This window comes from Podarcis raffonei, chromosome 11 (assembly GCF_027172205.1).
Source record: "Podarcis raffonei isolate rPodRaf1 chromosome 11, rPodRaf1.pri, whole genome shotgun sequence".
NCBI classification, from domain to species: Eukaryota; Metazoa; Chordata; class Lepidosauria; order Squamata; family Lacertidae; genus Podarcis; species Podarcis raffonei.
This window is the reverse complement of record NC_070612.1, coordinates 56,834,548-56,861,860: the sequence shown is the minus strand read 5'-3', so window position 1 is coordinate 56,861,860 and position 27,313 is coordinate 56,834,548. Positions and strand designations below refer to the sequence as shown.

The 27,313-nt window shown below is 43.3% G+C and overlaps 1 protein-coding gene across 5 annotated transcripts in view; it reads right to left on the bottom strand.

Moving 5' to 3' along the window:
- Positions 1 to 721: 721 nt before the first annotated feature.
- The window catches only part of SLC35D2 (solute carrier family 35 member D2), a 34,698-nt gene continuing 8,106 nt past the window's right edge, over positions 722 to 27,313 (bottom strand). For 3 of the 5 annotated variants that reach the window (XM_053408287.1, XM_053408285.1, XM_053408290.1), the window contains 9 exons: positions 25,477 to 25,544; positions 20,732 to 20,803; positions 18,294 to 18,362; positions 15,931 to 16,033; positions 12,919 to 13,011; positions 11,928 to 11,995; positions 9,693 to 9,771; positions 6,458 to 6,540; positions 722 to 6,360 (listed from right to left, as the gene is read on the bottom strand). In XM_053408287.1, the coding sequence (XP_053264262.1) occupies positions 6,258 to 6,360; positions 6,458 to 6,540; positions 9,693 to 9,771; positions 11,928 to 11,995; positions 12,919 to 13,011; positions 15,931 to 16,033; positions 18,294 to 18,362; positions 20,732 to 20,803; positions 25,477 to 25,544 (738 nt within the window). In that variant the 3' untranslated portion in view covers positions 722 to 6,257. The remainder of the gene's footprint in view (positions 6,361 to 6,457; positions 6,541 to 9,692; positions 9,772 to 11,927; positions 11,996 to 12,918; positions 13,012 to 15,930; positions 16,034 to 18,293; positions 18,363 to 20,731; positions 20,804 to 25,476; positions 25,545 to 27,313) is intronic. The other 2 variants (XM_053408286.1, XM_053408288.1) reach the window with 2 other exon arrangements.

The following is a 27,313-nucleotide window of genomic DNA, read 5'->3' as shown; positions in this document are numbered from 1 at the left end:
CCGCAAGAACAGAAAGGTTGGTGGTATCTGCCTTAAGTGAATTCAACTTTCCTTTTTACATTATAACCCTGCATTTAATATATGGTATTCTTCTTTTTTTTAGATGCCAGGCTTTTAGAAGCTGGTGGGTTAAGTAATTATAATGATGTTGTTACTTATGGAATTTATGAAAATTATTTTAATGTTTCTGTTTATTGTGTACTATGTTTTTATATTACCCTAGATTTGTAAACTACCCTGTGACCATTTTTGGTGAGATATAGATTCCCCAATAAATAAAGATGCCATAGCTCATTAGAAATTGTATGAATTTTGAATTATTGATCTCAGCAGTTGATTGGTCACATGGAACTTTAGGTCAGATATACAAAATATTAACAGAATTGCTATAAAGCAAGATGGCAAGCAGATTGGTCTATTCAAATACTGACAGACAAATGGTATTTGATTTGGAAACTCTTAAAGGAACGTTCTGTACGGATTTGACAGGATGGTTTGGGCTATCATTTCCCAAAAGATCCTGTTGTAATTATAATTGGACAGAAGAGGATTGGGAAATGACTTTCAGCTATTAATAGCGGCCAAAACAGTCATGTGTCAGACATTATCTCTAGATGCCTCGGGAAGTAAAGTTTGGGAAGCTGCTTACATGATGAAATTTGCTAACTTCTAGGAAAGGGCAGTCAAGGCAGTTGGAAAGGGGAGACAAAAACACAGCGAATTCATTGCAAAAAGGATTTTATTTATTTTTAATTAAGTACAAGATGAAAGAATTCCCATTTTTTTATTTTGAGACATATAAAAGGTCATAGTACAATGTGGTAAAATATAGGCAACTTCGTTCTTATAAGAGTGGTCTATAAATTTTAAATAATAGAAATATCAATGTAACAACCCTTTTCTTGAGGTTTTCTGCACCAATGCACCATATTCTCTACAAACTAAGATGAAATATTTGGTTGCTTCCATAAATTTATATGTGTATATAATCGTTCTATCTATGGATTTATTTGTAATTATTTTGCAAAAATTTAAAGGGAAAGAACCCAAAATAACAATAGTGTCCAGGATCTTTCACACTATACTTGTCCTGGCTAATGTAAGATTGCTCCCCAGTTAATACTGGGGCTCTTTTCATCAGATCATTCTGAATATGGCATCTCTGTTGAACATGCACGGTCGTGGAAGTGTACTCAGCTTTTAACAAGTTTTGACTCATTGGGCAGGGAGGGAGCAGCTGTGGTCTTCAAAAGTTGTTGGGCTAGACCTGTCATCACCCCTGGCCATTGGACATGTTCCCTAAAGCTGATGGGAATTAATATATACAGAAGGCCACAGGCGCCTCAGCCCTAACTTTAAGGATCACATAATGAGGCTGGGAGAAAACAAACAGGTCTCCACACTGATGTTTTAGAACAAGCATAGGCAAACTCAGGCCTCCAGATGTTTTGAGACTACAATTCCCATCATCCCTGACCACTGGTCCTGTTAGCTAGGGATGATGGGAGTTGTAGTCTCAAAACATCTGGAGGACTGAGTTTGCCTATGCCTGTTTTAGAACCTGGCCTGGATAGAAAAATCTAAAGCACAAGCTGGGTCAAAGTGAAGCTGTAGCTTTGCCCAAGTGGATTTTTCTGAACCACGGAAGAAACGTGGTCTGGGTGTTTGTTTCCTATTCTTGATATCTCCTGCCCTGCACAGAGTTCCAGAAACCAGCTCTGATCTGTGATGGAAGATTGATGGTCTCCTACATGCCCAGATGCTCCTCATCTAGCATGGGTGAATCAAACCCAGAAGTGACCAAACCAACAGCCATTTAAGCCTGGAGAAGCTACAGGCCAGCTCTGCCCCTTCCATTGCAAGGTTGTGAATGCTCTGCCTACATGTTTATGCTCTTTGGCTGTCCTTTGCTTTTTCTCAAGAGATCCAGCAGCAAAAGGGAAAACTACCTATCTGTGACTGTACAGCAAATGATTATGGAAATAGGTTTGGATATCGCTGAAGAAAATAGTTTCATGGGGAGAATTAAATGACTAATAAAAATGAACTCTCGTACTCAATTATACTGGCTTGGGTCAAAAGATGCCATCGCCTAAGAGGAAATGAATAAAGGGGCTCCCTGATGTTGTCTATTTTCCAACTCCCACTGAAGTTGGCACCAAATTCTATGACATTTCATATGGTCCCTGTGGTGTTTGCCTCCTAGGATGGGTCATAAGGAAAGGGTTAAAATAGGTGTGATGTGATTGGCCAGTGAGAATGCAAGGGGGGAATAAAAGAGTGGGAGGTTTTGAAAGTCAGTTGAAAGTTGAGTTCAGTTGAGTTGAGGTTTGGGAGTTGAAAAAGGAAGAGGGAGGTTTAGGTGTGGGTTGGTAAAGTTGTATTGTGAGAGAGTGAGAGGAATTGTTAGGTGGAGTCAGATAGATAGTTGGGAATAATCAGTTTGGAGTTGTAGGAACTAAGAATAAGAAACTGACAAGAGAAAAATTAACTGAAACCATAAGCTTGTTCCTGCATTTAAAAATAAACTTGATCATTTGTTTATGTTAACAACTGACTGGACTCCGTGTGTCCCCGTGAGATACGGGTTGGTGGCAGCGGAAAAAGCAATCGCAGTGGCGGCACAGGGTCAATAGACCGTCAAATGTCCGGGGGCCCTGTGTGTGATCGCCACAGTGCCCTAACCAGAGAGGCTCTTCAGTGGGTCCAAGAGTAGCAGACAGGAGGGAAGTAGGGAAGGGATCCCATATCACTCATATCTCCACTGGGAGAATCACACAAGGAGTGTTGGGGCAATAAGAGAGAAATCCTCAATGCAAACATATTGAACACTTAAGCCTGTCCTTCAGGCACAGCAGTTTTGGGGCACCAGATCTGCTCGTTCAGAGTGTGCAAGCCTCACACAGTTCACTACACCAGGTAGCGACGATGGAACCATACATGCCCCCAAACCTGAAACGGATGCTCATGGCGCCATTGTAGGTTATGCAACCAGCAAAGGACATTTCCCCCCCTTTATTTGACAGTAGCATCATAGAACTGACTGGAGCCAAAGGGCATAGACTCCAACCACTTTTCATGAGACAGGATATTTTGTATGCAAGAAACAGTTGAGAGAGTTGGGCATGTTTAGCCTGGAAAAGAGGAGACTGAGAGGAGATATGGTAGCCATCTTCAAGTATCTAAAGGGCTCTCACATGGAAGATGGGGCAAGCTTGCTTTCTCTTGCTCCAGAGGCTAGGACCCAAACCAATGCCTTCAAGTTACAAGGAAGGAGATTCCAACTAAATATCAGGAAGAACTTTCTGGCAGTAAGAGCTGTTTGACAGTGGAACAAACTTCATTGAGAAGTGGTGGACTCTCCTTCCTTGAAGGTTTTAAAGCCGAGATTGGATGGCTAGCTGTCATGGGTGCTTAGTTTATAAACCTGCATTGAAGGATCCCTTCAAACTCTATGATTCTATGATAGTTCAGTATTGACTATTTTGACCAGCAGCAGTTTCTTCAGGGCCTCCCAGCCCTCTTACATTCATTTTTTTTCTTTTTTAGCTGAGTGAAACATCCTTCATACAGACCACATACTCTGCCACAAAGCCACAGATCCCATTTTATGTATTGTAAAATGTGTGAAATGTGGAATTGGTTACATGAATGATATATAATTGATACAGTAAATTGAATTTTAAAAATTTCTTCTTAGATTTTTCTTTTCATATTCATATATAGCATAACGTAAATATTATTCCTTTTCATTATTATTATTATTATTATTATTATTATTATTATTATTATTATAGAAAAGCCATAGAGGGAATTGACAGTTTAATTACAGATATGAACAAGTTATAAACAGAACAGATACTATTTTCATGACTTACAGGAAGGTATCCTATTACAAGATAGTTGCGTGCTTTCATATTTAGGGATAGTTCCATTTCAAGATTTATGTCTGACTATCATCAATCACCACATAATTATCTCCTTTGGCAACCTGCCAACAAAATACATTCAATCCGCCATGTTCCTCTCCCTGAATTTCTGGATATTTCCATTTTTCTAGAACAGGCATAGGCAAACTCAGCCCTCCAGATGTTTGGGGAGTACAACTCCCATCATCCTTGACCACTGGTCCTGTTAGCTAGGGATGATAGGAGCTGTAGTCCCAAAACATCTGGAGGGCCAAGTTTACCCATGCCAGCTCTAGAACATATGTGCCACAATATTCATGTACTTAATCAGAAGTACTTACAGCATCTCCTTTCAATGCATTTGCACCATGCAGACTGGCTAGCAAAAGATACCCAAAACCTGATTGTCTCAGATATATTAATGAAAACCATTCTAGTACCTCTTGCTTCCTTAAACTACAACCTATTCAAAGCTCCCAGTTTAGGGGTTTTATGGGTGGGGAAAGGTAGCTGAATGAAATAGTAAGAACATTTCTCCCAAATTTCTCTAAATGGTAAAGGAATATTAGAATCTCCTCCCTACTTGTGTCATTTGCTGGTGGTGTTCTGGGCAGAATCCTGAGGGTCAGACAGAGACCTGGAGGGGCCACATTTGACTCTACTTGGCCTGAGGGTCCCAGCTCCTGCCAGGGAGATTTAAGCAAAAGCCAAGTGATTTGAACTGAGGTATTAAGCAGCCAATTCAGGTTCTGCAAACGGCAAGCAGCCAACCTCTGTACCTGTGTTATTATTTTATGCCACTAGCTATGAACGTTTTGTACCTCTGTCTCCCATCTAAAATGTTCCTGTTCTAAAGGTGAAAAGTGTCTGAGAAATGAATTTTAAGGAACTTTGCCCTGCACTGCAGCTTGCCTAATACTTCAACCTCCATTGGCTTTCTCCCAATTAACCCAATTAGCCCAATTAACCTGGAACAGCCCGACCAGGGCAGCATAGCAAGAGATGATGGAGTCAGGTTTGGATCTGGCTGAAGACAATTGTCCCACTGGGAGAATTAAACAAACAGAACCAGCACAGTAAGAAGGAAAGCCCTTAATAAAAACACTCTGGCTTGGACCCAAAGCTTGTGTTGTGCCATTCTAGAGGGTTCCTTGAGCTTCATGGGCTGCCAGAGGCTCAGCTGGAAGCGGGAGAGGGAAAACCCCAATTCCATGAGCAGAACTGCATTCAGAGAAGTTAGGGCCCATGCCAGTGAACACCAACCTGCTGTTCATCCTTAAGGCACAGAATGTATTTGGTATCGGATGTGCCCATGTCCTGCATGGCATATTTGGCATCCAGTAAGATCATTCAGTGCAATCAATCCCCAGACCGCCCAATGTATCTGGAGGTTGCAGATCATACTGGAGACCTATGCTCCCACAAAACGGGTGGGGCACATTCACAAGATCACATTAATCTCTGCAATCGAATGGCTAGTTTCTGGATAGCACTGGAGTTGCCTTTGCAAATGACATATTTCTTGCCCTTTCGTCTCCAGCATCCTAGAGCTGGGGGGAACCAAGGGAATATCTAAGTCCAGGGGTCAGCAAACTTTTTCAACAGGGGGCCGGTCCACTGTCCCTCAGACCTTGTGGGGGGCCTATGTTTTGAAAAAAATAATGAACAAATTCCTATGCCCCACAAATAACCCAGAGATGCATTTTAAATAAAAGGACACATTCTACTCATGTAAAAACACACTGATTCCCAGACTGTACGTGGGCTGGATTTAGAAGGCGATTAGGCTGGATCTGGCCCCTGGCCTTAGTTTGCCTACCCATGTCTAAGTCTATCCTTCAACCAGTACAATGCAGCCCAGATCTCTAAAGCTCTGAACTGAGGCAGCTAAGATATGGGCATGACAGATGTGTGCCGTCGAGTTCCTAACCGAAGTCCACACATGTGTGGCTGTTAGCACAACAACATTTTGCAGTCTGTATCTTCTGGTCAATTCTTTTCAAAAATTTAAGCAAGGAGTCTATCCACAGCTACAGGCAGTCTGGGAGAAAAGGCGATTCAACACCCTCGACAGAATAAACCCCTGGATTTGACCCAGTGCAAAGATTTCCAGTGGAAGGAGCAAATTCCCAAACCCTGCCACCCATCCATCTATTGTAATTAGTCTTGCTACATAAATAATGATCAAACATGCCTGCGGCTGACTGTTTTCCAAGATCATGCCTTGTTTCACAAGGATGCCCTGGACCGCAACGCGAGATGAGGTAGAACGTCCACTCCTCAGCCACTTCTGCGTTGAACTTCCACAGGATCCTGCATCCTCCCAGCTTCTCTTTCCTTTTGTTTCTGCTAGCTCTTGGCATCTGGCAATGCTTTTTCTTCATCTGTGGAGATCTTAGGACTGTCGTTTCCCCGTATGGTTAGAAACGAGTATCTCAGTCCTCCTGCCATGCTGAAGGGGAAAAGCAGAGAACACACACACACGGTCAGAAAGCCATGTCTCCTGTCCGCTGTGTGAACTGGACATGCAATTCAGAAACCCCACTCACCAGATATTGAGCCCTATGAAGTTCAGCACGGAAAAGATATAGTCTCCACCAATTAGCATTCCAATGTAAGCGATGGACACATTCTGAAAAAAATAAAGAGGCATGCTTTAACTTATTAACCAATGAAGGTGGTGAAGTTCCTGTGTGAGTGTCTGAAGGCAGTCGGAGGATGGATGGCAGCTAACTGATTGAGGTTGAATCCTGACAAGACAGAAGTACTGTTCTTGGGGGACAGGGGGCTGGCTAGTGTGGAGGACTCCCCGATCCTGAATTGGGTAACTGTGCCCCTGAAGGACCAGGTGTGCAGCCTGGGAGTCATTTTGCACTCCCAGCTGTCCATGGAGGCGCACATTAATTCTGAGTCCAGGGCAGCTGTTTACCAGCTCCATCTGGTATGCAAGCTGAGACCCTACCCGCAGACTGTCTCACAGAGTGGTGCATGCTCTAGTTATCTCCTGCTTGGACTACTGCAATGCGCTCTACATGGGGCTACCTTTGAAGGTGACTTGGAAACTGCAATTAATCCAGAACGTGGCAGCTAGACTGGTGACTGGGAGTGGCCGCCAAGACCATATAACACCGGTCCTGAAAGATCTTCATTGGCTCCCATTACATTTCCAAGCACAATTCAAAGTGTTGGTGCTGACCTTTAAAGCCCTAAATGGCCTCGGTCCAGTATACCTGAAGGAGCATCTCCACCGCCATTGTTCAGCCTGGACACTGAGGTCCAGCACCGAGGGCCTTCTGGTGGTTCCCTTAGTGTGAGAAATGTTACAGGGAACCAGGCAGAGGGCCTTCTTGGTAGTGGCGCCTGCCCTGTGGAACGCCCTCCCACCAGATGTCAAGGCAATAAACAACTATTTTACTTTTAAAAGACAACTGTTTTAGGGAAGTTTTTAATGTCTGACGCTGTATTGTTTTTCATATTCGGTTGGAAGCCACCCAGAGTGGCTGGGGAAACCCAGCCAGATGGGCAAGGTATAAATAAATTATTATTATAATTATTATATTCTCCTAGTATCACTGTGCTGTAAGGCATACTTGTTCTCAAGAATTACAAGCAGTTAAGAAAATATTCTGATCTAATGTTGATGAATTGAAACTAACATGTACTTTTGGGTTGTCAGTAATGGCCACTACAGTGGTATACCTCAGGTTACATATGCTTCAGGTTACAGACGCCGCTAACCCAGGAGTGCTTCAGGTTAAGAACTTTGCTTCAGGATGAGAACAGAAATTGTGCTCCAGCGGCACGGCAGCAGCAGGAGGCCCCATTAGCTAAAGTGGTGCTTCAGGTTAAGAACAGTTTCAGGTTAAGAACAGACCTCCGGAACGAATTAAGTACTTAACCTGAGGTGCCACTGTATGTCTCAATAAAACTTCAAAATAATAATATGTGGGATCCATGGCAGCAGAAGAAAAAGATTCCCCCATGCTGTTCTGTTTTTTAATGCACACAGCAATCTCCCTTCATTTGAAACATTGTGTTGCCCTCCTGGGGAAACAAGAGATATTTGTTCTGTGAGTAACATCTCATCAGGCTATGAACTGCAGATAATAAGTATTTGGCCTTCATGATGGCACTGTCCACATCTTCAGAATCCTAGGAATGTCCACAGTATTTATAAGCCCCCAGTTCTCATGATAAAGGGGTTTTTTTAAGGGCAATTAATGAATACGTCTTTGTTCACCTCTCAGGGTTTGCTTTTCTTCCCCAAAATAAATAAACCTTTATCATATTTCTAAATTTTGATTTTCAAAAATAACAATACCAAAAATAGAAGAGAGGCAAAGAAAGCAAAAATGGTAAGAACTGCCACAGTACAATGTCAATAGAGCATAGCATCACATAGTAAGATAAGCACAGACATATTAAGAGTCCTAATATGGTTTCCCCTTCAGCAATCATGTCTGGAGAAATCCTATGGAATCTTAAGCAGTACCGTATTTTTTGCACCATAACACTCACTTTTTTCCTCCTAGAAAGTAAGGGGAAATGTCTGTGCGTGTTATGGAGCGAATGCCTACGGATGGCGGGGGAATCTGCTGCAGTCGTGAGCAGAGGATCCATGGTTCCCCTTCCTTCCCTCCTCCGTGGCTCGCTTTGAAACAGCAAAGCGGGAGAAGAGCCGCTGAGTGGGGAGGAGAGAGGGACAGAGAGCCTGCTTGCTTTAAAGGAGCAAAGCGGGAGAGGAGAGGAGCCTTCTCCTCTTATACCCCTCTTCTTCATTATTAGCAGCATCCTTCTCCACCCACCCCACGCGTGTCCCTTGTCCCTTGAGTGCTTTTCCTTCCCTCCCCACTCAAAACGTGGTTACAAAGCACAGATCCACATGGATCCTCAGGATTTTTGCACTGGGTCACCCCAAATTTACCATCAGATCACATAGCATGTCCAATGGCTACAGCTTGCACCAAAAAAATCACGCACCCACTGTTGCCTGGGGCCACAGTGGTACAAAAACGTGGTTACAAAGCATGGATTCAGATGGATCCTCAGGATTTTTGCATTGGGCTACCCCAAACTCACCGTCAGATCACATGTCTGTGGCCACAGCATGAACCTCAAAAATCATACATCCGCTGTTTCGTTAGAATATTTTTTTTCTTGTTTTCTTCCTCTAAAAACTATGTGCGTGTTATGGTCAGGTGCGTGTTATAGAGCGAAAAATACGGTAATTCCACTCCCTTCCAATTTATTCCCTGTATAAGATTACTCAGACCAGACCTAGCCTTCATACGTCTTGTATTTCTCCTATTGTATAGAAACAGGACCTCTTAGGTATTTGTTTTACTGATTCAAGATGCCTGTTTGCCTATCATGATAATATAGGCTCAGGAACGATTTGTCTCTGCCATTTTACGAGCTAACCAAAATAAAATCACACGCCCACAAAAAGAATCCTGTATGCCGTATCCCGTCAAATCCATTTCTGTTTAGCAAATGCACCGTCCTTCGAACAAATTAAGTTTCCCTATCGGAAGACGAAAATGAAATCTGAATGGATTCTATAGCTACCGTATTTTTTGCACCATAACACTCACTTTTTTCCTCCTAAAAAGTAAGGGGAAATGTCTGTGCGTGTTATGGAGGGAATGCCTACGGGTGGCATGCCTACGGATTTTCCTCCTCTAAAAACTATGTGCGTGTTATGGTCGGGTGCGTGTTATGGAGCGAAAAATACGGTAGTTCTGATGCTGTCACTCATCAACAGGTCCTGTTGGTTTCGCTTACCTTTATAGCACCAACCACTGTGGTTGTGAGGGCAGAATTATAATGGCTGCAGAGGACTGTAGAATACATCAGAAGGAACCTAAAGTAAAAATAAAAAAAGTATCTTGATCCTGTGCACCTTTTCCCAGAAGCAAGCATGCCCAGGATTGCAAACTTATGATACCATCATTTCACTGCTCCTCTTAAACAGGGCTGTATATATTTTTAAAACCTCCAGCGTGATCTAAAAGAAGTTGAGCTGGGAGACTTATGTATAAGTTGATTAAATAAAAACCTGTGCTTGTGTGGACTTCACCACCCATGTTTGACTATACAATTTTCACATCCTTCCATGTGGGCCAGAGTGGATAAAAATAAATGATTTTTAAAAAAATAATTTTAAAAATCGGATTTTTTTTTTATTTAAATCCAATTATTTTTATTAAAATCCATTTTTAAAAAACAATATATATTGGATTTTCAAAATAAAATGCTTTTGGAGGAAAAATCTTACTAAAGATAGTTTTCTATTTCAGTTATATTATGGTCCGAAGGCTATTCAACAGGAAATAAGAATTTGTTTTAAGTTTCTCATGTGTGCTAAAACTCAATCTAAGTTTTCTTTTTTTAAAAAACTGTTTAACTACATCAGTTAACAAACATGGATACATATGCTGTAATGTTTTCGTTTTAGTTAAATAAATTGTTTAAATTGTTCTTAAGGAAATTATTGTTTTTCTCCTTCCAGCAGAAAAGTTGTACAGATATAAACAGTTAACTTTTTAAACCTCACAGTAATTTCATAATTATCTGTCTATGTATTTCTAATAGTATAACCAAATAAGTAATTTTTGATATAACTGTAAAAACTACATACTCTGAAAATTTATTATGCCAAAAATGAAACCTTCATCTGGTTGTAAATATTAAGATTATACCAGCAAGAATGAGTCTTTCTGTAAAAAAAATGATGTAAATCAAGCCTTAGTGACTAGTGATTTAAATTGTGATTTAAATTGTGATTTAAATCAATTTGATTTAAATCAAATCCACCCTGATGTGGGCTATCCAAAACTGCCACACAACTTGCTGTCAGGGACTGGACTGAAGGGGACGAGATTGAGAAGGAATGGTGGAGATGCCCCCCCCTTCTTCGGAAGCTTCCAGTGAATAGGAAGACAGTACAGTCATACCTTGGTTCTGGAATGCCTTGCGACTCGAACGTTTTGGCTCCCGAACGGCTCAAACCCGGAAGTGAGTGTTCCAGTTTGCAAACGTTTTTTGGAAGCCAAATGTCCGACGCAGCTTCCGACTGAGTGCGAGAAGCTCCTGCAGCCAATCGGAAGCTGCGCCTTGGTTTTCGAACTTTTTCGGAAGTCAAACGGGCTTCCGGAACGGATTCCATTCGAGAACCAAGGTACGACTGCATTGAATTAAAGCGGCGGTTTGAGGAAGGTCACAGCTCAGAGACAGGCGAACAGAAGAGTTGGGAGGTGTTGGGAGAAGAGGAAGGGGGGACAGAGTCAGAGCAGCCTGCTGACACGTTATAACTGGAGAGTATTTCTGACCCCTCTTCTCCCAGAACCCGGCACCCATTGAGAGTACAAGAGCAAAGGACTCAAGAGACAATTAGTCCCTGTCGGCCACCATAAGGGAAAGTGCTGTTGCTAGGAAAGGACGGGGAAGGAGCTCAGTTGGAGCAACGCCATTAATGGGAGACAGACTGCATTCTTTTGTCTCGTTGTGATGATTGAATAAACTCATTAGTCAGAACTCTTCTTTGTTTTCTTTGCTTCTTGCTGCCACTGGGGGAGGGATAGAATTCCCAGAAGCCTGACGCTTGCCCAGTCAGAGACAAATGAAATGAGGGCCGCTGCTCTGCATCATATAATCACAGAGTCATAAAACTGTTGAGTTGGAAGGGACCCCAAGATCATCTAGTCCCATGTAGGAATCGCAGCTAAAGGATCCCTGATAGATAACCACCCAACCTCCAACGAAGAGTCCACCGCCTTCATAACCTTCCTTGTGCTTCAGAATACATGGTTCTGAATTTCCTGGAAAATGCCTTAAAGATGGGGAATTAAAACCCTATTTGAACCAATCGGGTTTCTGATCTTCCTAGGTTTTTGCTGTAGTTATTAGCTGTTATCCCAACCTGCTGACTATATAAAGGTCAATAGCAGCTTTGCCGGATGAAAAAACCAAAAACCAAAACAAAACCCAGTCAGCGATTACTTGTCAAAGACACCTTACCCCAGTACACAGGAAAGAAGAAATTGAAAGATAAATAAAACATTTGTCCACTCCTTGAAGTTGGTGGCCTATAAAAATAAAGAAGGACATGTTTTAGGTATGTTTTATGGAAAATAGATATTCTAATAACCCAGTTAAATAAACAGAAAGATGACAAGGTTGATATATCTGATGCTTGAGAATTGCACCAAGATGTCTGCTCTAAATTTAACCGCCAGCATTTTTTGAATCATCTTGCAATCAAGATGGATCTAAAGACCTATTCCTTACGACCCCCACAAAAGGTTAGATATGTGCTGTTTTCATGTCAGTTTCAAACCCAGACATGCATTTAGAATGTGCAGAGAAGATAAAATAAAGGAAATTTAAGTTGTGCCCCATGTTTACTTGCGATCTTTCTAATTTCTCAAACCTGTTGCACCAAGTTTGAATAATGAGGACTTGTTTGCTGTTGGCCGCTCTGCAGTTGGGGAACTCCCTTGTAAATTTGAATCAATTCTTTCCATTAACATTTGGCTTTAATGGCCATTTTCAGGAAGACTTTGATTCTGCAAGATTCAAAGGATTAACGCCTTCTTCTTTTTTAAAAAAGTGTTGCTACCCAATCCCTGAAACCATCTGCATAAAATATTCCCCTAGTTAAAACACACTTGTTCTCGATTGGGCAGAAAGACTGCTAATTTACATTTTTTTGTTGCCAATTGTTATTTGCAATCGTGCTTCTAATTTCCAGTGGTTATAGTCCCTCTTCATTGTCAGAATTATGCCTGCCTTGATGAATTTTAGGGAACCGTCCCATAATGCTGACCCTGGGCTTTGTTGACCAGCTGCACATGGTCACTGGAAATCATCACCACCGCTGGATTTTTTACTCAAAACTTTCCTAAGTTATCTTCTTTCCATTCCATTCCTACCATTCTGAGAACAGAAATGAGGGTCCAAGACAATGGATGTATTACAATGACTTTAGTGGTTTGCAAGCACAGCTTACCTGTTGGAAGTCTCCACTGAAGAAGCTTATGAGAACTGTAGGAATTACCATAAAACAGGCATTATAAAAAATGACTCCATATTTTCCCAGCTCCTGTATAAAACAGACACACCTGTTTGACAAGCTAGTTAAAGATCACAATAGCCACGGGGGAATTTTGTATTTAAAGATCTAATGGCACTCTAGCAAGAAAGCAATTCATCCATTTAATATATGCTTGCAGATTCTGTAACAAGAGGTTTCTTACTAAATAATCAACTCAGCAAAATCCCACCTATGAAATGCTTGTGCAGGCCTGGTTAAAACTGACCAAAATTGGAGTAGACACTCACTCAAACATCTTAACATCTTTTGTTTATTTATATACCACTTTACTGTAAAAGACCTCAAAGTGGTTTACAAAGAGAATCTCTCTCTCTCTCTCTCTCTCTCTCTCTCTCTCTCTCACACACACACACACACACACACACACACACAACTTATTGGTAAAAACGATTTAAAAAATTCAAAAAAATTAAACCCTGCAATAAACTAAAAATTGTATCATCATTCCAGACATCTAGGCAGGTTTGTCTAAACAAAATGTTTCTGCAGGCATCAAAACGCTGCTTGCCGAATATCAATAGGCAAAGTGTGGTTGGTGACATACTAAAAGGTTGATTTTTTGGCAAACGCTGAACAGGGATTATGTGGCACCTATCATAGGAAAAGGGATGTGGGTGGCACTGTGGTCTAAACCACAGAGCCGAGGGCTTGCCAATCAGAAGGTTGGCGGTTCGAATCCCCACGATGGGGTGAGCTGCCGTTTCTCGGTCCCTGTTCCTGCCAACATAGCAGTTCGAAAGCATGCCGAAAAGTGCAAGTAGATAAATAGGTACCACTCCGGTGGGAAGGTAAATGGCGTTTTTGTGCCCTGCTCTGGTTTGCCATGCTGGCCATGCTGGCTTAGTCATGCTGGCCACATGACCCAGAAAAACTGTCTGCGGACAAACGCCGGCTCCATTGGCCAGTAAAGTGAGATGAGCACCGCAACCCCAGAGTTGTCTGCGACTGGACCTAACTGACAGGGGTCCCTTTACCTTTATCATAGGAAAAGTTCTGCAGACAGAAGCAGTCAAGTGGGAATATATGGAGTAAAACATTATGTCAGGTAAATTGGTCCCAAGTTGCTAAGTGCTCTGTATACTAATAGTAACGTTTTGAACCTGGCCTGGTAGCAAATAATCAAATCAGTGCAGGTCTCTGAGCACAAGTGTGATATAGCGAGAAGGTCTCACTCCTGCCAACAATCGTGCTTTGTCTAGCCGGTGCTCCGTCTATCATATATGATGTGAACTTCCTTTCTACCCACCCTCCCCCAAAACAAGCTGAACCCAGCAAAGGTGGTGACAGCAAATGGCTAAGATAGCAAACACAGAAGTAGATTTCCTAGGAAGCAGAAGATCAATATTTGAGAAGTAGGCGGGAGGATGGAAGAGAAATATGTTACAAGCAGGTGGGGAAGAAACTCTCAAACTGCCAGTAAAAGCCCATTTACATGCTACTATGCTCTGCTCATTTTTTCTCATGAAGAAACATGGCCTGAATTTTACTATCTAGTGGTTATGTGCCTGTTCTAACCATCTCCAAACTGCAACACACCAGGGCTGTTAAAAATCTTCCCAAAGTGAAAACGAAAAAATTTTTTTCCTTCCAGTAGCACCTTAAAGACCAACTAAGTTAGTTCTTGGTATGAGCTTTCGTGTGCATGCACACTTCTTCAGATACACTTGAAACAGAAGTTGCCAGATCCTTCTATATAGTGAGAAGGTGGGGAGGGGTATTACTCAGAAGGGTGGTGGGAATGGGTGATTGGCAGATAGCTGTGATGAGCCTGTTGATGACTCTTAACGACTGCAATAGGTCTTACAGGGAAAAGCAAGGGGTGAGAAGGTGAAAAATGGCTTTGTCATGTATAATGAGATAAGAATCCAATGTCTTTGTTCAGACCAGGTCTCTCCATGGTTTTAAGTTTGGTAATGAAGAAGTGTGCATGCACACGAAAGCTCATACCAAGAACTAACTTAGTTGGTCTTTAAGGTGCTACTGGAAGGAAAAAAATTTTTTGTTTTGACTATGGCAGACCAACACGGCTACCTTTCTGTTCCCAAAGTCAGTTCAGCAAGGATTCAAGGAATAACATTCTAAAATGTTATTGCATGGCTGCCATACACCGTGCATTTTTTTTTAATCCAAAAAGATCTCGTAACAGTTATGTGAAGATCTCTTGAATTGGTCTAATGAAGGATACAGGAAATTGGTGTAGTGGTTAAGAGCGGTGGACTCGTAATCTGGTGAACTGGGTTCGATTCCCTGCTCCTCCACATGCAGCTGCTGGGTGACCTTGGGCCAGTCACACTTCTCTGAAGTCTCTCAGCCCCACTCACCTCACAGAGTGTTTGTTGTGGGGGAGGAAGGGAAAGGAGATTGTTGGCCGCTTTGAGACTCCTTCGGGTAGTGATAAAGCGGGATATCAAATCCAAATCCATGTAAAGGCAAGAGAAGCTAATGAGATAACTGAATTTTGCTGATAGTTGAATCATGGGCTGGTCAACCTAGCAGCAACTCCTTGGGCCCAATGCAGCCCAGCTTTCCCAAGACTTTAGCCCAGATTTACAAAGCTGCCTATGTCTATGTTTGCATAAAAATCAGTTTCCTTCTTGATCTAGCAGCTAGCCAATCTTAGATTTCCTTTTCTGAGATGTTTCTGGCTTCTTAGAAAGATGACACATCCTTTTAGAATCAGGACATCAGTGTGAAGGCCAAAGCTGGAAAACGATTAACTAAATACCTAAATATTTAACTGCTGTACTGTCAACCTCTTAGCAGGGACAGTATGTACAAAATTGAAGTTGGCTTTCACAATCTTACTCAAGTCCTAATTAAGGCTGTCTATGAACATATTCATAAATTCTTAGAACAAAGATGATCATTCCTTGGTTTTCCGCAGAAATGAAATCCCCACATAGTTACCTTGGGGTCAATTTTTTGTTTTGTGTAAACACCGTTTGCTGCTGTGAAGACATCGTTCAGCAACACAGAGGCATAGCCTTCCATGCTGAAAGCTAGATCTGATCTGGAAGAGAGAATATAGAGATGAAGGTATTCAAAAGGCATCCTTTGAACAGTGTTGTGCGTTGCTGCCTTCCCAAACCAGTTCCATATTATAAAACCTGATGATGCTAAACAGCACGTTCAGAAGTCCGTAGCAGTAAAGACAACAGCAAATGAAACGAAACAGCTGGACAGTTCCAGGTAGCATTTCACTCAGAAATCACTCCGATTCATTCCTGGCAACTTCTCTAATGGTGACTTAGCTGATCTATGCAACCAAGAGCCAAAATCAGACTAAATCTCAAAAGAGATGGGCAGGAAATAGCCATGAGTGGACTTTTAACAAGTGTTACAGCTAAATATCCCCTGTTCACTTCGACAGAGCTTGTGCGGTGCAAACCTCCCAAACAAGTTGGTAGTAGTTTATTGGTGGGTCATGACTAGGGTTTGAATCTTCCCTTAGGTCTGAGACCATTTCCCCACCTATTTAACTATCACAGATTCATAGAATTGTTGGGTTAGAAGGGACCACAACTATCATTTAGTCCAGAGTTTCCCAAACTTGGGTCTCCAGCTGTTTTTTGGACTACAATTCCCACCATCCCTGACTACTGGTCCTGCTAACTAGGGATGATGGAAGTTGTAGTCCAAAAGCAACTGGTGCCCCAAGTTTTGAAAACTATGATCTAGTACAACTCCCTGCGATGCAGAAATCTTTTGCTCAATGTGGTACCCTCCTTTTTTGTGGTGATACAGGAAAACCATTCGCCTACTGTAACAAGGTAAAGGTAAAGGTACCCCTGACCGTTAGGTCCAGTCACAGACGACTCTGGGGTTGTGCACTCAACTCGCTCTATAGGCTGAGGGAGCCAGTGTTTGTCCGCAGATAGCCAGCATGACTAAGCCGCTTCTGGCGAACCAGAGCAGTGCACAGAAACACTGTTTACCTTCCCGCCAGAGCGGTACCTATTTATCTACTTGCACTTTGACGTGCTTTCAAACTGCTAGGTGGGGAGGAACAGAGACCGAGCAATGGGAGCTCACCCCGTTGCAGGGATTCAAACCGCCGACCTTCTGATTGGCAAGCCCAAGTCTCAGTGGTTTAGACCACAGCGCAACCCACGTCACCTACTGTGTCTTGGGGCAATTCCCAGCAGAAGTACAAGGTTAGTAAATGAGAGTGAAGTGAAGAAATGACTTTGCTTAGGAGAGCAAGCACTCTTTATGTTTAGCAGAAACACGAAATGCAGTACTGACTCAGCTGAAGCTAGTTTTTAAGTGATTTTCATGTTTCATAGCCCCAGATCCGAAGAACAGTGCAAATAACTCCAAGCGCTCAAGGAAGCCTTGGACTTGTGTTTCTCCAACAACAGCGCATCTTTTGGAACTGAAGATAGATTTAGTTGAAGTTTTTATATGGTATGGAAAAGGCAGTGCGCTGTCAAAGGAGAGGAAATGAGTGGACCAGTTCAGAGAGCAGCTGAGGTGTGTGCAGATCAGCGCATTGCCCTCCTGTTTCCAGCACCAATCAGCAGGGAAACAGAGGCGGTTTTAGGGCAGCACAACTGGTGCGGCTCCGTGCTGCGGAGGGCAACATAACAGCGCTGCACAACTGAGCATGAGAGTTGGAGGTGTGTCAAATTTTAGGGCTGCTGAAATTTGAGAGCCCAAAGTCCACCACTGAGGGCAGCAGGGTGGGGAAAGAACCAGCTGGAAAGGGGGGCTGCAGGCCACATGGACATCAGCAAAATGGTCGCATGTGGCTCATACATTAAAGGTAAAGGTACCCCTGCCCGTACGGGCCAGTCTTGCCAGACTCTGGGGTTGTGCGCTCATCTCACTCTATAGGCCGGGAGCCAGCGCTGTCCGGAGACACTTCCGGGTCACGTGGCCAGCGTGACAAAGCTGCATCTGGCGAGCCAGTGCAGCACACGGAACGCCGTTTACCTTCCCGCTGGTAAGCGGTCCCTATTTATCTACTTGCACCCGAAGGTGCTTTCGAACTGCTAGGTTGGCAGGCGCTGGGACCGAACGACGGGAGCGCACCCCGCGGCGGGGATTCGAACCGCCGACCTTTCGATCGGCAAGTCCTAGGCGCTGAGGCTTTAATCCACAGCGCCACCCGTGTCCTGGCTCATACATTATGTGATGTATAAAAGCATTTTGCACCAGCCATGTCCTGCACTCATTCCTCTGACAGTTCCTGACGAAATGGTTTCATTCTTGTGGTACGCTCAAGAAACAACGATCCAACACAGAAGGAAAGGGCTTTAAAATCTTACCCTGCTGCTATGAAAGCTCCAAGGATGATTGCGAAGACACTAATTACGATGCTCAGTGAATAGCGCTTCCTGTAAAGAGAAACCGTATGGTTGATCCCATTCAGCTTACAATTAGGATGAACGCTAATCAAACTAAACACTTATCTGAACCAGTATTATGTATCTCAGAAAGTGGCTTGTGACACAGCAGAACGAAACAAAAGAATTAGGTTTATTTCTTTTAATCATACAGCACCTGCAGGCTGACAAGATTCCAATTTCCTCCCATTCCAAAATATTTTGAAGCTTCCTTTAAAAAGGGTTGTAGAACCCAGATTCAATCTCTGGGATCTTCAGGAAGAGCTGGGAAATATTACCACCTGAAACCCTGGATAGCAGAGCAAAAAATGCTGAGCTAGATAGAGTAATGGTCTGGCTCAGTGAAAGGCCTATGCTCCCATTCTGTCTTACAAATAGGTCAGTCAAAGCCAGGGATCATTTGTGATGCCTTTCCAGGGATTTGTTTCTGATGCACAAGCTCCAATGGCTTAGTGGAGTTCCCAGGGGTTAGCTCAAAGAAGAGGGAAACTCCAGCCATGTAAAGGGGCAATGAAGTATCTCACACAAACAAAAGCAAATGCATCTCCAGACAGAGTCATCTGTATCTTATGAGAGCCAGTGTGGTGTAGTGGTTAAGAGCAGTGGACTCGTAATCTGGTGAACCAGGTTCGCTTCCCCGCTCCTCCACATGCAGCTGCTGGGTGACCTTGGGCTAGTCACACTTCTCTGAAGTCTCTCAGCCCCACTCACGTCACAGAGTGTTTGTTGTGGGGGAGGAAGGGAAAGGAGAATGTTAGCCGCTTTGAGACTCCTTCGGGTAGTGATAAAGCGGGATATCAAATCCAAACTCTCTTCACTCTCTTCATCTTACAATGCAAATCTGAGACAAGGTCTACTCACATTTTTGTCCCGTGGTACATAGTCCCAGACAATTGTGTATAGGACTGTATACTTAATGATTCAGTGACAAGAGACAGTTACAGTAAGACATGGGTAGGCAAACTAAGGGCAGGGGGCCAGATCCGGCCCAATCGCCTTCTAAATCCGGCCTGCAGATGGTCCGGGAATCAGCGAGTTTTTACATGAGTTGAATGTGTCCTTTTATTTAAAATGCATCTCTGGGTTATTTGTGGGGCATAGGAATTCATTCATTTTTCCCCTTCAAAATATAGTCCCCCACACAAGGTCTGAGGGACAGTGGACTGGCCCCCTGCTGAAAAAGTTTGCTGACCCCTGCAGTAAGACAAGAGTATATGTAGAATCCTGAAAATACTCTATGCAAATTGCTAATTGGTTTTACGATGAACTTCTTGCAATGCACTGGGCTTCTTGCAAAAGCTCAGTGCTAACTTTGAGTTGGGATTACATCCTCCCTCTCCGCTATGAAAGCATTTGGGAACTCCCATAATAAATCCCAATAATCTACATTCCAAACTTGTACATAATTCATCTGATTTCGGCAAGAATGCAGAGCATTGCAGCCCTAACATCTTGCTTCTGGCGGTGTCTGATGCTCCACAGAAAAGGGAAATCCTTTTCCTTTCATGTGTGAGTGAAATAAATTCGATTTGGGACCTTAATAGGAGAAAACCCCTTTATGACCCAATCATTAAGGAGCCTGACTCAAAGGCATATTGCAATCTTTACTGTATTGTGACACAGCCTGGCTGAGATGGTGTGATGTTATAATGTTCACAAATATTCCAAATGCTCTGGAAGCAAGGAATCTTTGTGATCCAAATTCTTTGAGGTGGAGAAAAGCTGTCACTTTCGTTGGGATCATTTCTCCCAGGCCCTAGGAACAGGAGAAGCACGATAGGCAGGCTACTGACTGGAAAGGAAAGATGAAGGAAGGGTGTCATGTTGGCAATGAACTGAGAACAGGAACCCGAAGAAGCTTCGAGAAGATGGAATAGAAGGAGGTCAAGGTAAGTTAAGGAAATGAAACGAAAAAAGCAGTGTGCTAAAAAAATCAGGAAAACAATATGTGATTGGGGCATGGATATATCAGGAGCCAATGAAAAGGAGAAGATAAGGGAAGTCTGGGAGAACAAGGTTATGAGGTCCAGATGTGCACAGTACCTTTGAGAGTTTTGTAGAAGATGTGGCTTCTGCTGTCATTCTACTGTTGGGCCGAGAAACCAGTGGGGTATTATGGGGTGGAGGGCTGAACTTCACATACTGAGTCAAACTAACAAGCCAATTCTTTTGCTGCAAGTTTCTAGTGCTCGTAGATTAACTGGTGTCTGTTTTGTACCCAGTGCATAGTGTTCTGAGAAGCCCGAATATTATCGTCAAAATTCAATTAGCCAACAGGAACTACTCATCCATGCATTCTGGCCAGATAGCCTATCTGATAGATTGCAGTGGTATTTTAAAAATGGGAGGCAAATACTCACCCAAGAACAATCACTTCCAGCAGTAATGTAAGAGGAATGGTAAACTTCCTAAGGACTGTAAACATTGGCAAACTGGATTGTTTAAAATAGAAAGAGAGGGGGGAAATATCCATGTCATGTCAGTTTCAAGGTTTTTTTATTACAATTAATGCTTCTTTGTCTCTGCTAATGATATCATGCTGCATTAAGAAACGTGCCTGAACAAATTCTCAGCCTCTGTCGCGGCCAAATGTCAGTCTGACACCACAGGCCGAATACACAACAGAATAGCTGGAAGTGACAATTCAAAAAATTAAGCAAAACTTGGAACTCTGCACAGCACAATATTCAATGAAGAAAAAGTCATAGTATCAACCAATGAGGGCTTTAAGATCAGCTGGGGAGGCTCATAACATGCAGCAGAATAATTCTTAGTGGCTGTACCCCACTTTCTATGGATGTCAGGCGCCGAGTTAAAGTAAATTTATTTATTTTCATTGGCTTTTGGAGCACCACAAGGATGGCTTTGTTGCAATGTTTTATTGTGCCGCCGCCTGGTTTGGACTGCGGCAATTGTATTTCATGCCAACTAATTCATTTTAATATTGTGCTGTTTATTGCATCCATTGTTAGCCACTCTGGGCTCTGTTCAGAGAAAGAGCAAATTATAAGCAAGAAATAAGAAGCAACAAGTCAATTAAGGTTTTGTGCAAACCATTTAAGAAGAGATTTTTTTAAAAATATATATTCATTTCTGCTTCTTGTTAAATAAATAAATGGTATATTGTCTCCCACCAATCACTAGGTATAGGCCAAGGCATCAGGGCAGTCACTGTCAAAGGTATTGGGGCTGAATCAGCCTCGGTTGCCCTAATGGATGGTTTTTATTGAGAGAGGGTGTGCCACTCATGTCTTTCAGCCACTTTTGAGACCACTGACTATGGTAACCTCCTGGGCTGAGTGCTCAGGATGGGTACTGGAGACACTGTATTTCAGTGATTTCATTCCTCCTTGCACTGAACAGTCCGGAGAGCAGCAGATTCCACAAGGCGCCATTTTGTCCCTGAGGACAAACATCAACATTGGGTAGGGTCTCCCCGAACCCAACTCCAGAAGTGGCAGGAAAAACCCACACTCTATTTTCTCACACAAAAAGCTGAGAATAAGTCCCAGATACCTGCACCTCCCCTCCTCAGAAGGAGGATGGGGAATCCCCAGCGTAGAATCATATTACATCGCCAACCAAGTACACCACATAATCCGGCATATTCTAGAAGACGAGGCAAAACAATGGGTCCATTTGGAGCAGTGGCGTAGCGTGGGGGGTGCAGGGGGGGCCGGCCGCACCGGGCGCAACATCTGGGGTTAGGGCAAATCCACGGGTTAGGGGGCGCAAATCCACGGGTTAGGGGGCACAAATTACTTGCCTTGCCCCAGGTGCTGACAACCCATGCTACGCCACTGATTTGGAGAGAGATGCCATCGAAAACATCCCCCACAACAGCATACCCATTTCTCCAACACAATCTAAAGAAAATCCCCACAACTCTGAACAGGTTCACACAGGGAAAAGTAGGCAAACTATCCCCATCCCCCTGGCCTATCACCCACTATTCCAACCCGCAGCACAAAACCTCCCGATAAAAAGCTGGAAAGCGAAAGGCCTACACTGTCTGAAGGACTTCTACAAAAACAACAAACCCATATCAAGACAACATTGGATATGGTCCCTAGGAGTTTTGGAGCATGATGGCATCAGTACACTGGTGACACCTAAGCTTTATTTCTCATCTGATTCAGGAGTGGCTGCCCAAGCCCTGGGCCGGTGCCCAAATGTAGTTGTGAGTGGACTGAGCTCCAATAAATGGAGTCAGAACCCTGGAAAGATGGAGGCTCTGTGGGCAGTAGCTCCCATAAACACAGTTCAGGCGGCTGGCAGCATGTGACATCTCTGCTAAAGCATGTGCACCAGTCGCCCACGTGTAACGATGGAGGCTAGTCTCAATTTTTTACGTGCTTCCTTTCTGGAGATCATGGAGCCAGCATGAATCAAATATAAAACACTAGCTTTTATCTGAAACATGGCCAGGAAGGTACAGCAAACATCATGATCGTTAATGCTTACGGAAAACATCAGCACACTAAACTTGAAGTCACCAGAAAGTTAATCATCACCCTCCTGTACGTAGGAACCAGGCTTCACACACAATAAAATCCTCTTTCAAGGTTAAAATTATGATTCGGGAAGCATACGGTCTTCCTAAGATTAAGGTTGTGTCCCTTCTGCTTCAAATATATCTCAGCGAACAGGAATATACAATGGTTCAAATGACTAAAGTATTGTGATATTCGCTCAGCCAGGAAGTCACCTCCCCTCTCCACAGATTACAGTAGAACCCAATGCTTTTTTCCTGGGGGTACGCAGGGGTACACATACCCCTAAATGCAGTCATACCTTATATTACGTTTGCTTCAGGTTGAGTGTTTTCAGGTTGCGTCCCGCGACGACCCGAAATTACCAGAAAGGGTTACTTCCGGGTTTCGCTGCTCGCGCATGTGCAGACACTCAAAATGACATCACATGCATGCACAGAAGTGGCGAATCGTGACCCGCAGACGCGGGTTGCGTTCTGCTCGTGTTGTGAACAGGCCTCCGGAACGGATCCTGTTTGCAACCAGAGGTACCACTGTATTTTGTGAATCTAAGTTTGGCCTCATTGAGGGGCAGTATTTCAATATGAGTAGGAAAATGAGAGTACAGTGGTACCTCGGGTTAAGTACTTAATTCGTTCCGGAGGTCCGCTCTTAACCTGAAACTGTTCTTAACCTGAAGTACCACTTTAGCTAATGGGGCCTCCTGCTGCTGCCGTGCCGCCGAAGCCCGATTTCTGTTCTCATCCTGAAGCAAAGTTCTTAACCCAAGGTACTATTTCTGGGTTAGCGGAGTATGTAACCTGAAGCGTATGTAACCTGAGGTACCACTGTACCCCTAAACATTTTTCTTTAAAAAAAAAGCACTGGTGGAACCTAAACAATAATTAAACACCAAATTTTCAATGGTCAGGTAGCTCACAGCTCCAACGGGATCCCTGTAGCTGGTTATCTAGGTTCTCTTACTGGAGGCCATATTTTGGTCTCTTACCCCACCCCTTCCCTCCCTTCCTCTTCTTCCTCCCTCTTTGCTCTATGATCTCAAGGATTATCCCTGCACTTCACTAGACTGCAAATCAAAGAATGGGCGTGAGATTCTGCTGCCTTGCTGGCATAGGATACGGAAGGCGAGAGCTCAACTCGCATGGAAGGCATATATCTCTATCCCTGGCTTGCTTCAAGACCAACTACTGTACAGCCTCCCCTTTTTCTTTTAGCATGGGCCTGTGGCATATCGATACAGTGGTACCTCAGGTTAAGTACTTAATTTGTTCCGGAGGTCCGTTCTTAACCTGAAACTGTTCTTAACCTGAAGCACCACTTTAGCTAATGGGGCCTCCCGCTGTTGCTGCGCCGCCGGAGCACAATTTCTGTTCTTATCATGAAGCAAAGTTCTTAACCCGAGGTATTATTTCTGGGTTAGCGGAGTCTGTAACCTGAAGCATATGTAACCTGAGGTACCACTGTACACCCACTTCCAGGCTGAGGTAACTTTACAATTAAGCTGTGTGTGTGTGTGTGTGTTGTGCGATTTGCTGCCTGGGTGTTTGCTACCTAGCAGCCCGAAGGAGCATCTGTGTGCTCAGCCTATTTTATTTTTCATGCAATAAACCTATCTTCCTCTACATCCTGGTGCGTAAACTTCTTTACTGGGCATAAGGTTCAAGGGCCATGCGCAATGTCTCCAAATAAACGATTCAGTTCCTCTCAGAGTTGTACTTTGGGTAGCGCTCCTCTTTATCCAGGACCTGCCCTCTTTTTCAGGGGTAAAATTTGAGACAAATTGCATTTATTTGCTTTGAACGGCCGTCATAGCGTCTTTTTTTTCCCCCTCTTCAAAATATGGCAACCCTAACTTCACACAGATGGTGGACATACACCTGGTTACACATATGCCACAAGGCCAGGTTCAAGGCTCTTGCATTGATAAACAAAGGCTTTATATCCCAGCTCGGTCACTGAGTTCATCAGGAAGAGCGCTGCTAGTTCCCCATGTTTCAGAAGCCTGACGGGCTTCAACTAGAAGTCAGGTCTTTAATGTTGCTACTCGCATGCAGAGAATACTCTCCCTGCCCTCTCTCTGCAAGCCTCCTTGCTGTTAACTTCCAGGCGTCTCTTGAAGATTTTTCAATGCTTTTAACAGAATCATGCAGTTGGAAGGAATCTTTCGAACCCTTGACGCTGAGATTAAGACTCTCATGCTCTACCAACTGTGCTATACTGATAGGCATAGTCAGTGGTTTAGATTCCACCCCCTTATTATTATTTTTATTGCTTTATATAGCTTATGTTTTATTGCATTTCTATATCTTGTCGAACAGCACCTTGATACTTTGAGTGGAAGGTACATAAGTATTTTTTAAATAAATAAATAATAAATAAAATAAAATAAATCAACGGAAGGTATGTACTAATCCTTTCTAACTGCCTCACGCAGAACATAAGCGCAATTTTACCCAGTGTGTGTTGTCCAAAACAATCTGTGGATGTGGCAATATGGCTCTCATTCAATCAACATGTAGCTACAGCACGGCTCTAATAGTCTCAAAACATTTTCACTTACAGGGGCTAAATAAAAACCAAACTGCCCGGCAACAACCCAACTTATGCTGTACCTTAACTTGCTTGTACTTGATAATCCACTTATGTGACTCCCGACGTAAATCAGAGGAAGTGGAAACAGCTGGAACAAAATGAGGGTACCATTTAGAATGAAACCAGTTTTTTTCCCAAAACTGTGGAAGAAATCTATTCAAGTTAGTTCATACAATCCAGCACAGAGAGAAAAAAGTAAATACAGCAAGCGGCAAACTTTGTAAATGATTGCCACTTTTGAACTTTGGCAATGTTTTATACAACATTCCAGGCCCTGCTTATTTCAATAAAAGAAGTTTGATCTCACAAAAATGAAGATTACCAGGAACCATGAAAATAAAATAAAGTAAAAAATCAACACGTCATGTTTACACCAACCACAATTTTGACCTCACTATGCCTAACAAAGGGACGCGGGTGGCGCTGTGGTCTAAACCACAGAGCCTAGGACTTGCTGATCAGAAGGTTGGTGGTTCGAATCCCCGTGACAGGGTGAGCTCCCGTTGCTCAGTCCCAGCTCCTGCCCACCTAGCAGTTCGAAAGCACGTCAAGGTGCAAGTAGATAAGTAGGTACCACTCTGGCGGGAAGGTAAACAGCGTCTCCGTGAGCTGCTTTGGATTGCCAGAAGCGGCTTTGTCATGCTGGCCACATGACTTTGAAGCTGTATGCCAGCTCCCTCGGCCAGTAAAGCGAGATGAGCGCCGCAACCCCAGAGTTGTCCGCGATTGCACCTAATGGTCAGGGTTCTCTTTACCTTTACCTCTAAGCCTAACATAAGGGCAGCAGAAGGCAACCATTTCACATTATAAAGCAGGAGTGGAGAACTTGTTGGGACTCCAAATCCTATCATCCCACACTGACTAGGGCTGATGGGAGCTGGAGTTAAACACCATCTGGAGGACCAAAGGTTCCACACCCCTGCTCTAAAGACACAATAAACATGGGCCAAATTGAAAAATTAAAAATCTAATGGATGTTTACTTGGAGCACTTTGTGTTTAATGGGGCTCATTTCCGGATGACTAGAGAATTGCAGCTTATGTTTGTTCTAATGTTTCCAGCCCAACATCTGGGCTGAAAAATATGGATCTACACGGCACACAGTTCGCCAGGTAGGGGCCAATTCAGAGGCAGCATTGAACACAAAGTCCACTCTTTAATTGAATGAATAGGAGCGCAAGAGAGGAGAAGCCACCCCAAGCCTGCTGTTACCCTCTGCTCTTGCAAGCGACTCCTGCCTTTTTGGCTATATAAGAACTGGTGCAGGGAGAAGCAAGGATGCTATTCCTATACAGTCGTACCTTGGAAGTCAAACAGAATCCGTTCCAGAAGTCTGTTCGACTTTAAAAAATTAAAATAAAATAAAATTTATTATTTATACCCCACCCATCTGGCTGGGTTTCCCCAGCCACTCTGGGCGGCTCCCAACAGAATATTAAAAGCGCAATAAAAGGTCAAACTTAAAAAACTTCCCTAAGCAGCCCTGTGGAACACCCTCCCATCAGATGTCAAGGCAATAAACAACTATTTTACTTTTCAAAGACAACTGAAGGCGGCCCTCTTTAGGGAAGTTTTTAATGTCTGATGCTGTTTTGTTTTTAATATTCAGTTGGAAGCCTCCCAGAGTGGCTGGGGAAACCCAGCCAGATGGGTGGGGTATAAATAATAATCATCATCGTCGTCATGCCTGCAGTAAACCATGGTTTAGCGGCTTTGGGAATCCAAAGGGTGTACAATTATATTCTGTTTCATTTCATTTTGTTTTGCCAATAACATAAAAATGGGGAATTCGGGGAAGGGAATTGGGGCCGACCTTAGAAAAAGATTTTTAAGAATAAGTATTGATGTATAAAGATT